Below are 12738 nucleotides of genomic sequence, written 5' to 3'. Positions count from 1 at the left end.
CGCACCTGCCCTGCTCACCGGGAGCCGCCAGCGCCCCTGCCGGCTGCGAGCGGAACTGCACCCGAGGGGAAAGGGCCCGACAGCCGAGAAGGCTGGCACTGGGTTTGTGATTGTTCGCTGTTACTGCCAGAGTTATTGCTGTTTGTTTGCCTTGTTATACACATAGAGATATATAATAGTAAAGAACTGTTACTCCTATTTTCCCACATCTTTGCCTAAAAGCCCCTTGATTTCAAAATTATAATAATTCAGAGGGAAGGGGGGTTGCATCTGCCATTCTAAAGGAGGCTGCTGCCTTCCTTAACAGACACCTGTCTTTCAAACCAAGACAGCGTGCTGAGTTCAAAGGCCAGCTACAGCCTCAGCTGGATCCCTCCTGCAAATAAACCCTATTTTGCATCATCTCTGCAACATGCTGGAATGTTACAATTACCTATCAATTACTTCCAGTTTTCTAATAAGTAAAAAAACTATGGGAAATTGCAGATCCAGTCACTTCCTTCTAGAAACAATGGTTGATGTGCCTGGTGAAACACCAGGAGACACTTGACGGCTACTTCTCTCTGTTTTATTAACTTTTAAAATAAAATACTATTTTATAATCATGCGAACTAAAAGCACTTCACTACAGGGTGTATTTGTCATGAATGTAGGAGAAATTACCTATATGAAGTGAATCAAATTACAAACTCACATAACTCATTTTTCAGGATCTCTCCTGTGCATACTAAGCAGAAATGAAAGAAAATGTAGACATGTTCCAGACAAAAAACCAAACACTTGTAATACCAGAAAACGTGACTTTTTTGTAATAAATGTATGCCAAGCAAGAATAACATTTCAAGGAATCAAATTCAGTTCCCACTGTCTGGAATTTGCTGTATCTTAGAACATTAGAGAAATAGATGCTTTCAAGTCTGGTCTGTGCATAGTAATCATAAGCAAAACAGCATGTGATCTCCCAAGGAAGAAAAATAATTTTAGAGTCATAGTGTACTAGACTTGAGATTGAACTGTGCATTCTTTTCTTAATAATCTCAATTCCTTGAAGAAAACACTTACACAAAAGTGAATGGTTTCTGCACTGCAGTGGACTTGACATATCTAGAAAAAGAAGACTGTAGATGCTCTTTTGAAGCAGGATCTTAAATGGCATGAATATTTTATATATATATATATATACACACATATCTACACACACACACACACATATATATATATATATATATGCACTACAGTTTTCAGAGGTACTTAAAAAAAACATTTAAAAAGCTATAAAAACTGTTTTCCTAAATCACTAGGTTTAAAGCATTCAGACACCAAGAGATGCAAACAGGCAATTAGTAAAATTTTCAAAAAGCATTTCAAAATTACGGTTCAAACTAATTTTGTTTTTTTGCTTCCCCCTCCTTTGGAGTAGCTATTTCAGATCCTTGCTACTGCAAAGGATGGGAAACCTCTCTCATTTCCAGCTTAGTTAATAGCTACACTATAGTTTTTTATCTTGGGATGATGTGTTGTTTAATTTTTCCTTGCTTGCCATTTTCCACTCCCTGAGCTTTCCTGGCCTCCACAGGGCTTTGGAATTTCTCTTCTCCTCTGCTGAGCTCCCATTCCCAGCAGTTGCCATGGCCCCATCCACACCACGTCTGGCCAAATTCATTCCTCCTGCACACCAGAGGAAAATTCTGGAGCCCCAGACTGGTGCTTAACTGAAATCTGCTACAAATGAAGGAAATCCCCATGAAGCTGGGCCAGCCCCAGCCCCCGAGCGCCGAACCACCGCGAGCCAGCTGGGGTTACCTGAAGGGGTAGGCAAAGGCTATGTCAATGCTGAGGTCACTCTCTGACTTGTTTGCACAGTCCACACTGAGGCGCAGCTCTCCAGAGTACCCACCGCATGTTGCAAATGCAAAGATTGCAAAAAGCTGTCAAAAACAAACAACATTTTAATTTTATTTCGTTTCAGCAACCACCACAAGCAGATCCATGCAGTAGCTCTTGGTGCAGCACCAGCCCCCTTGGGTCAGGTTATCCATCACTCCTTGCATTTAAAGCATTGCCATACATTATTCCTGCACCCTTCCCAAAAGCAAATGCAAAGAACCATGAAACATGAAGCTCTGCTGACACACAGACACATCACCATTCATCCATGCCAGCCATCTCAGCTCTTCCCTCCTGTCTTGAACTCCATTTGGGATTCACAACCCAGGCAGTTATTTAAATCACCCCACTGACAGGTGAGATTGGACAAGAAGAGAAGGATGAATATTGACTGAGCACAATGAGTCAGTCTTAACCCAAACAAAACACTGGCAGAAGTATTTAAAAGGCGCAACCAGAAGTAGCAGTAGCAGACCAAGACAGTTCACACGGCCGCCATCCCATTATGTGGCAAAACACAGAACTGAGCTGCCCCTCTCCCAGGTTATGTATGACTTTGGAAAAAACCCCAGTATTTTTAAAATTACTTTTCCTAAATTACTACCATAATCCAAAGTGGATATAGAGGTGAAGTAAACTGACTACAAAGCAGAAAGGAATTCCAGACTTCAGCTAAAATAAGCAAACTAGAAAGGAACAAAGAGCTTGGGTGGTTCTGATGCAAACCCATATCACATCTTAATCTTCCAGGAGAAAAATAATGAAGGAGGGAGTATGCAGGGCAGAGACACATCACCTTTAATATCAAGGGTTCAAAGAAATGAATTGGAAGCTAGCATAGGGTATCTTAAAACATCATTGACTTAGGCTTCCTTGGAAGACCCTAAGCAGAAGAGGGGACAGTTTATTTATGCAGTTGTAATTTAAATTAGATAGGTCAGATTTTGTTGATTGCAGCACTATAGCTCTGAAGTAATTCCATTAGCTTTAACAGAGTTACTGTGAGATCTACAGAGGGGCAGATATGGGAAATGGCAAGCAAATGCCCAATCCCAGCTACAATTAAATAAGCTAAAATCAGCAACCCAGAGGAAACAAAGAGTGCACACATCTGGGAAAGAAACCATGTTTTTGGACACTGAAAAATTATGCAGCAAGCAGATATAATAACAAAATAAAGGACTAAAAATATAATAAATAGAAAAACTAGATCTTCTCTTGCTGTACAAGGCTTTGCAAAACATGCCATTAATCTTTGTTCTCCCTATTTGCAGCATAAACAAAGCCCTGAGTTTCACTCGGCCGCCTTGGAGCTTTCCATGTGCACCTTTTCCCCAGAGAGTGACAGATTATAGGAGTGACACCTGAGCACTGGGGCAGGGAGACCCTCCCTGGCTGCAGAGTGATGTGCTGAGCATGATGGAGCACAGGGACTAACAGGAGAATGATGTAAGTTTCCACCCTGCTACTCGCTTCCAATGTGATCAGGGCATGTCATATATGGAGGATAGATTTGCAAAGGTATTTAGGTACCTAATGACAAGTTAATAAAAACTTTGATTGAATCAATTCTTCTTGCTGAGCTCACTGCAACAGAGGAAAGCTGAACTTCACTATGAATTGACTCGTTAAATACGTGCCACAAAATAAATGTTTTCACTACAACTTAAATAGTGTTCCTTCATCCTAAATGAGACACTTCCTCTGTACACACAAGAAGTTTCTGCCCTTACATATAGCACAGCACTGAAAATCAGCATTAATCACCTCAGGTTAATTTGTGAGGTGATGTCAGAAAACAATATATTAAGGAGAACAGGAGAGAAAGTTGACCTGCTTTCTGGCATAATTAACAGAGTTGCAAATGCGTATGTTTTGCAGGTATGTAGAGAGGCACAAAGATTAACAGTGATATAAAAAGAGGGAACTTGAAAGCCTGTGGTGTGAGACAGACCTGCCATAAAGGAAGAGCCATCACCTCTCAGCTACCACTCTCAGCAAGGGGACAAGCAGAGGAAAGAGGGGCAATTGAAATGCATCGCCTTTAAAATCAGCATAAGGGGTGCCATGTTTTTTCACCAAGGGCACAGAGCCATGCCCAAAAACACAGTTCAGGCTATTCCTTCCCAGGAAGTATCTCCTCCAGAATTCCCAGTTTTTCCTCTCCCCTATTGAGAGCATCTCTGACAGCAGACTCAGGCACCTGGAACCTTGGTCCTTCAAGATAGTTCAGATTCAGCCTTTACTCACCTGTTAGCCCCACAAGCTCTTAATCAGAAGCTTTTCAGCAAACTTCCCCCAGGAACAACCACCAGCTCCCACCCTTACCTGTGGGAACCCAGAGTGCAGAGAATATTTCTCTGCACTCTGGGTTCCCACATTACCCAGCACCCACAAGGCAGGTGGGAAAAGGAAAAGGACCATACTGGAGATTTAGCTACCAAACTTCAGCAATGCCTCAGCCAACCCAAGCTTGGCTCCACCCCGCTGCCAGTAATGCCCAGCCAGTCCCCACAGCTGCATGCTGAGGACATTAAGCTCCTTTTGGAAACATATTTACAGTTTCCATCAAGGGAGTGCAGAGTGAGGGCTGTAAATCAGCGGTATTTCCCGGGGTACCTTGGCCAAAGCAGCAGCATAATTCTCCTCCTCCTACCTCTGCATTTCCCCTTCTCTCCCCCACCATGAGTTGTGCTGCTTTATGTTGTCAGAGGAGCACCCAGTGCAATAAGCCAAGAACTACTCACTGATTTTTTTGTGCACACAGTAATTTTGTGGTCATTTCAGGAATGCTGTAAACACCACTGTATTTTATAATAGCAGGATTTGTGTAAATGGCAGTTGTAAACCCCATAATGGGAGCTTTATGAGCCGGATTCAATAAAACCTCCATCTGAGATAATTTTATTGAACCTAGCTGCTCTGAAATTGAAAAGTTTATGGAGAAAGGGAAAGTGTTTCCTTATGTTCCTATTTACTCTTTGCCTATAAATCCACACTCAGCACTAGTCCTACCTGCAGTGCGCATGCATCCTGATTCACATGAGATAAATCTCCCCACGCACAGTTAGCTCTGGCTATCACATGGCTGCTGCCTCCCAAGGCTCAGGCCTGACAGCTAGCCCTGTGCCTGGCTTCCCTGGAGCAGGAGTGGGAGAAACACAGTGCCCTTGAGGCAACAAATTCTTGCTGCCCGGGCTATGCCAGGCTAATCCTGCCCACAGGTGTGGGAGCAGGGCAAATCCTGCTTTCTCCTGTGCTCCCCATTCCTCCTGTAGCTGCAGCTATTGCCCTGCCATTGTGACACAGTGGGGAGGCTGGGCCTTCACATGTGCCTGGACCCTTGCAGGGAAATGGAAAATGCCTGTCCCCAGCGTGGAGATCAGTGGTCCACATTCCGTGTGGCGTAACACACCAAGCATCCCACTAGTTCAGTGTGTGTTATGGAAGCAGTTGCCAACCCACCTGATGAGGCCACAGACCAAAGGGAGAGAGAGAAATGAATATTATTTGTGCTCCTCAGCACAGGCTGGAGCAATGCACATCTCACGTGTCCAGTCTAGCCTGGTTGGAAGATCATCCTTCTTCCTCATGGTCTCAGACCCAACACTGACAAGGCAGTAAGTTTCTGTAGAGTGATTAACACCATTCCCAGATCCTGTTATGGTGATATTCCCTCTTTGACCTCCAGCCTCGGCCCAGACTATTGGTAGATTTTTGTAAGGAAGTATAATCCCACAGTATAACTTAACCAACAAAATTATATTTATTATGGTACTGTGCAACAATAAACCAGCCTTCCCTGTGAAACCAGATAAACATGTTTTAAAGACCAGTTGGCTCCTTAGCACTTTGAGAAAAAATAGCAATACCTAGCAGAGCACAATACTGCTTCTCACACCAGTGCAGGGCAGGGAAAGGTTCATCATATGATTTATGTGATCACCTCCCTTCTTCCAATGCCAGGTTTCGATGCAATGGCAGTGAATCCTGTAGTTGAGCATTCAGGTGCTGTCATTTATCCAGGCTCAAGGCTGGTTCCTTCGTTTCCCAACCCAGTGGCCAGGGGCTTGGGATGTGTAATGCCCTGAAGGAGCCCAAGTCCCAGCTGTGAATTAAACAGTTGGTAGTGCCTCAACATGTGACCCTGGACATCACTCATCCCACCGTGGAAGGGAAAAATGGGATGATTTCCTATAGCTTCTCCCTGTTTGGCTTTCCGACAATTCCTCTCAATGCCTGCTGAGCAACAAGCTCACTCTGCACACCAGGAGAAGGCAGAACAGTTCCTGAAAAGGCAAGTTAAAAGGCTTACGTGGCACATGTTACAGCTAAAACATCTCGGTAGGACGATAAAATGGATGTAACTTCTATATAAACCACTTGCTTTTTCCAGGAGCACGTCTGCCCTGTGCAGCGGCCTGTGGCAACTTGCTGGCTGACAGGATGGAGCCATGCTGGGGAGGCACCCGAAAACTATCCTGCGTCAAAGGAGAGGATCCGCTCTGCCTGAAGGCTCCTTGGTGGGTCCTCCAGGAGGGAAAGATCTTAAAAAGAAAGTGTTAGTCTTGCCTGGAGCTGTGGTGGCCAAAAACAGACTGTGAGGGACGCAGTTAGCTACGTGGTTTGGTTTCCAATGCTTTCTCTTGGCACTGAGGAAGGAAAATGGGAATGAACCTGCTGGACACTTTCCCAAAGAGGTCCCCCCAGTCCCCTACTCCTGCCCTAACACTGGAAAGCTGAGGGGAACTCCTGACACTTCTAAAGAGCAACCTAAAATATTCAAAACGCCTACACTATTGTTAGTCATTTTACATGCTCAGAGTGTTTTAAAAGGAGCCCTAGTTTTCTGGCATAATTTCTGGATCTGAGACCTCCCTTTCTCCATATCACCATAACAGAGAGACTGCAAAACCTTTGCCAAATGTTCAACTGCCTTACACTTCCTGCTGCTTGCTGTGGCCAAGAGCGTGTGTGGAGCAAGAAGGGAGCACGTTGCTCTGAGGGCTCTGGAGATGTCACCCCACAGCTGGCATCGCTTACCCAGCAGAGTGTCTCGTTAAACTGAGATTATTTACTTATGGGGCAGAACCAGTAATTGAACGTTATAATTCTTTATGCTGTGAAGGAGAGGTTCGAATGCACTAAATGACTGTACGGGAAACATTTACTGCAGAACTGATGGCCCAAAATATGTCACCAGTGAAGGATTAGGGAGCATTCTCTCCTCTGGGTCTCTGCCTGTTTCTTTTTTAAAATCTGGCATTTTTCCTGCACGGATCTGAGCTGCAGACTTCCTGGAATCACTTCTCCTACATACAAGCCTTTGTGCACTGGAGATTATCAGATTATTGACTTTGGGATTCCTAATTATATCAACTTGACTGGTTGATGAATTGGAGGTGGATGGCATCGCAGCTGACGCAGTGCTGGGGGGGGGGTGACAACTAGCTGGAGTAATTTTCCTTCAACAGCTATACAGGGAGAAAGCTGAAATACATTCTGCTCCTGCTGAGAAACAAGCCCTAAAGCCATAGTTCACTGATTGCTGGGATTTAGTGTCCCCACCTTATAAATAAACAGCAGCATTGCTAAGAAGGCTCCTGTGCCAGCCCAGCCCTGGTCTGCATGGAGTGAAAACCCCAGGGATGAGGGAGCAACTCAGAGTGTGAGCATGAAGAACCACATATGCCACTGTCATCCACCTGGAGGAGACCACTCTGCTCCACGACTTCCCTACATGGTGGTAGGGTCTTCATGAGGGCATCTGCAGCAGTAAACCTCTGCCTGGCATTTTAGAGCACCCACAAAGTGCAGCCCTTGATGCCACCAGCTGGATGGAAAGACCTGACCCCAGAGCACGCAGGAATCTCACAGCATCCTCTGTTTAAAGCACAGCACTTCATTTAATGCTTAGCTTTATTTTAAATGAAAAAAAAAACCAAAAACTCGATTTGATTATTAATGGAAAGATCTATGGAAATGAAATTGGGGTATTTTTAGTGAGTAAATTTCATGTTATAATAATTTGGTTATACAATACTTGAATCCCAAGGAGACAATTTTCCTTTTCTTTGAAGAAAACCTTAATCTTTTTCATTCATCTTCCATTGATTATTCTAAAAACCCCATTTAGCTCCACCAAATAATGGTATGGTAGTCTTTTCTCACTACATTTTAATAGAATAAAGCCCAGCTGTATATGAGAGGATTAGATAACCATTCATTGGGGTAAAGAACACTGTTCTTCCAGATGGTCAGACAGAATCTGGAAATAGGAAATGCATTTCCTATTTATTAAGTTCAAAACGTAATGCAAGCTGTTTCATCCAATATTTAATGGGTCAGCCACAAAGCTGAAAGCTAATGCTAAGGTTGGCAGCATGCATGGAGGAGTTAACAGGCAGAAAACAGAGACACATTTACAGCATCTCTTCTTGGACTCAGCGAAAAGCTGTTGGAGTACAAAGGTACTTACACAAGCTGGGCAGAGCTGCCAAGCTCTCCCAGACCATCTAACCATTAGTCAAAGGTTGGAGGTAAACATTTACAAGGACCTGAGGGGTTTTTTTTGAAATTTATTGCATAAATTGCTTTCAGCACATGGACATTGACACATTGGTGATGAGTCTTCCATGAAACAAAAGACACCAACAAGTGCTGCAGACAGGCTTAGGTAATTACTGGGTGTACATGGCTTGATTTGGGATGTATCACAGACATGTCTACAGCCTGCAGCCCTTTTCCCCTCTGGCTGTAGAACAGTCTGGAAGTTATGGCTCTCCCTCTGAAGCCTCCACAACTTCCCCTTTGTGCCCTCTTCCTTTAAGGACGTGAGAGCACAAGCTGGACAGATGTTTAGATTTGTACATATAATCCCTGAATGACTCATGCTGTGATATATGTCACTGCAGCAAAGATGTGCTCCTTTTTGGGCCTGAGAGCTTTTCTAGCCCTAGACTTCCAGCAAAAAAAAAACCCCAACCGTAGTGGTCTCTACCAGGATCCACATTGTGACAGTGCCCAGAACATCACAAGTGCCCAGAGTCCTGGAGAGCAGCCACTCCCAGGCTGTGTCCCCTTCCTCTTGTCTCATGAGCTGCTTTGGCACCAACCACATGTGACCACTGTAGGCAAAACCATGGAAAGCCATGGTGAGGTACAAGAGAACTTTTCTAATAGGTTAAGTCAATTCTCATTTTACTAACAGGTAATGGGCAACAACCCAGCAAACACTCAGGTTAATGCATGTATATAACTCTGCTTCTGCTCCCTCCAGAAAACAACAGGTTTTGTGGAGACTTTACAGCCTGATTATATGGGATTTATTGTGTAACAAGTGTAAACATTTAATTATAAAATAAAAAAGGTTGGATGGCTGCTCGTTTCCTCTTTTGCTTGGTGGGTTTAAAAGCATCTGGGCTTAAAATTGCCCATAACGTAATATAAATGCATACAGCAGATGATCCAAGTTATTACTAAGTAGGATTTACTACCTCTAATAATCAGAGGGATTTACATTATTGCTGAGTGACAGGCACACATGGGGAGCAATCTGTGAAGGGAAAGTGCCCCTGAACTTAATGTCTTTAAATCCCTGATGGTCAATACAGGCGCAGGGGCTCAACTACAGCCAAGACTACACCACACCCCCTCCACTGCAGCACTGAATGGCAGGGGACCACAAACCCAGCTTGCAAAAGAAGTGTCATGCACAGTGTACACACCATCTGCCCTGGGCTGGGGCTGGGACAAGGCACCTCTCCCAGCCCCATTCCCAGCTCTCCCAGCATCACCACCAGGCATCACTCTCCTTTGGTAACAGTCCCTGATGGCTCCTGGAACTGCTTCCTTGCCTAATTTGTGTCTTTGTTCCTTCCATTAGCTTCAGCTCCTTTCCCAGCACTGCTCCATGGACCTGGAATTCTCCTGAGGAGAATTTTCCTGCTCTGGTGACAGATGCACGCAGTGGAACTGAGAGGCTGGAGCACTCCTCTGACCAGAAAATGCTCTGACAGCTGGGTCCCTGCAGCGTGGCACAGCGAGGGGGCTGCAACCAAACCCTCCCTGGGTCAGCACTGATGGAAAATTATTATACAGGAAAGGCTCTTGTCCTTCAATCACACTGTATTATTTATGACCTAATGATTGCCCATTGACTAGCAGGGATTATACATTCCTGAAGATGTTTTTGGGTGAATGAAAGGGCATTAACGTCATTACTATCACATCCATGCTCATCAGAGGCCATTAGTCGCTTCCTCTCAGCTCCCTAGGCTCCAGTGTAACTATCTGGTGTCATCTGCTGCCTCCCCACCTGCTGTCCCACATGCCTGCACTGGCTCTGTCTCCAAACATGGGGCCCACTGCCTCATCTTAAACCAGTTTTGGACAGAAAAATCCACTGGAGCTAGCTTTGACCTCAATACCCACCTCTGTGCAAAAGGCTGGAATAAGAATTTGCTCCTGGCTAAATATCAGCCCACATGGTAAAAATAATTTATTTTTTGATAATTAAGATGATGGGCTATAAATAAATCTTTGCTTTGCTGAGCTTTGGGAATTCACAGGGAACATTTTGAGCAAGAAACATTTTTAAAATTAAAACTTCCCTCTCCTTTTCTGCCACTCCTCTCATACTCTGTCCCCAGAGATGGTATTGCTCTCCTTCCCACATTTAAATCATAAAAAGTAACACCTAAACACAACATATTTAAGAAATGCTAACAATGTTGTCCTTAGGTCACAAGATCTGAAACACTTCATCTGGACAGGTCAAGTTGTCCTGTTCCCCTACATCGTCCCACTTCCTGTGCTGCTCCACACCTCTTGCCTGTCTCTTTTTTTTCAACACCTCTTCATTCACGTTCCCTGAAATGTGTACCCATACCTGCTTCCAAACACAGAGAAAAAACTTTTCAAAGATCTCACCTGAAAGTTCTCCATTTCCTTCATGGTTCAAAATACTTAATTCTGAGACAACCAGTCATCCTTCCCTTTCTCTCAGCTGCCAGCAGCTGCTGCAAATCTTCTGTGCCACTTCCCAGTGTACTTCAAATCCTCCCAGACCCCGGAAAATAAACAGCCACTGGTACAAAACCAGTAGTGCATCAATATGTTTTTGGCTGTTGCAATCTTTACATCTGTACTGCTGCACTGCTGGAGATGATTATCCAGCTTTTTTTTTTTAATCCGTAGACTCTGGCCTGTGGAATAAAGCCAGGGCCACTAAAATAAGGAAGCAGAGAAAACACAAGCAGAATGGAAAAAGCAATTGAACATGCTATAAACTCAGAATCAGGTGAAAGCTAATTATGGCCATGCTCACTGATAAGATATAGACACAGTGAGGGAGAGAGACTTATTAATTATTTGTGTTATGGTAGCACTTAGAAGCCCCAATCCTTTATCTGGGACTAGCTGTGCTATACACAGCAAACACTCAGATGTATCTTTGGGTAATGGTACATAGTTTTAAGGAAAATGTGCAAATGCTCTCTTCCTTCACCTTCAGCAGTTTCTGGTTTGTTAATGCTTTTAAAGGAACCCAAGTCTACCATCAGTCTCATTCTGAGCAGCTCACAGAACGGTCTCATGGGTCAAAGAAGAAATAATTCAGCATGAGGGCAGCCTGCACTCAGGGCTGAATTGGGTAAACCCCAGGAAACCGCCCAAAGTGGGCATGAGCTGCATCCATCACCATCCACATCCCCTGGTATGGGGGACAGAATGCTCACTGTTGCCAACAGAGACGTTTCATCCTCATTGACTCTGTGCAACTTTGATTGCTTTTCTAATTAAGATACATTTTATGGTAATCTACCAAGCCCCTTAGACTAAATCACTCACTTTATCTGTTGTTAGTGCCCATATGTTTACAGCTTTACAGCCTGCTGCAGCATATTTGCTTTGCCATGGTGCCGGGGAGTTTGGGTGACAGATGAGCCGCTGCGCAGCCATTTAGGTGGTGCAGGGCTCTCCCACTCATCCAGCCTGTGCACGGACAGATGGACAGACAGCCCTGACACACACCCAGCAGTTTGGAAAAGAGAGAGGGAAGGCACAGCACTGCAGATACCCCATGCTGATCATCTGTCTCTTCCACTGTCTCTACAGACGGGCTTAGCACATCTTTCTCATTTTCTTTTCTTTCCTTGCCTTCCTTTTTTTTTTTTCCTCCAAAATAAGAGGTGGCACATGGCAGGAGAGGATGGCTGAAGAATTTCACAGTACTGTCACGTCTCTGGCCCCAGAGCTCATTTACCAAAGAGTTTCACTGCAGGTGCAAGGGCTCTTTGCAACCTTTCGGTCACATCTGCAAACTAAGGACAGGCAGAGCCAGACCCTCCATCTGCACTGGACACTGAAGTAAATAAAGGCTGAGCAAGCTCCATGGTTCTACAGGGGCGTGTATCCCCAGCCCCAACCTCACCTGCAGCCCAGGCACACCCATGGGCCCCTCCAGCTTCTTCAGGGCTGGCACAGTGCCACCACACACAAAGCGAGGAGCTACATGTCCCCCTGGGCTCTCCAGCAACTCTGCCTCCTGTGTATGGACACACAGCTGCAGTGTTGGCAGGCAGCAGCTTCATCTCTTCATCTCACATCAGGCTGCCCACACTGGCTCTGGATGAAGGAGCAAGGATGCACTGAACAGGAACATGGCCCTTTCCTGTTCCCATCCCATGGCACTGCACCCAAATGCTTGCATCCTGCAGTGGTACCTAAAGCTCAGGAGGGACCTGGAGAGCCCAGTTCTGTTCAGACCAGCCGTGCTGAGTCTCCAGCCCACCACACACAACCGAGTGAAATTCACAAGGGTGTGATACGCTAATGTTTGAAACGACTTGT

General features: G+C 44.9%; 1 protein-coding gene across 7 annotated transcripts in view; it reads right to left on the bottom strand.

The window, feature by feature from the left end:
- Positions 1-12738, bottom strand: part of SYNPR (synaptoporin) — a 94765-nt gene that overhangs the window by 30237 nt on the left and 51790 nt on the right. For 6 of the 7 annotated variants that reach the window (XM_017747160.1, XM_017747159.1, XM_017747164.1 and 3 more), the window contains exon 2: positions 1804-1928. In XM_017747160.1, the coding sequence (XP_017602649.1) occupies positions 1804-1928 (125 nt within the window). Of the gene's footprint in view, positions 1-1803; positions 1929-10818; positions 10858-12738 lie in introns of those variants that run through there. The other variant, XM_017747162.1, reaches the window with a different exon arrangement.

The sequence above is a fragment of the Corvus brachyrhynchos genome, unplaced genomic scaffold, assembly GCF_000691975.1.
Source record: "Corvus brachyrhynchos isolate BGI_N302 unplaced genomic scaffold, ASM69197v1 scaffold91, whole genome shotgun sequence".
NCBI lineage: Eukaryota > Metazoa > Chordata > Aves > Passeriformes > Corvidae > Corvus > Corvus brachyrhynchos.
Note: the sequence above shows the minus strand (reverse complement) of the source record. Positions and strands in the feature narration are given on the sequence as shown.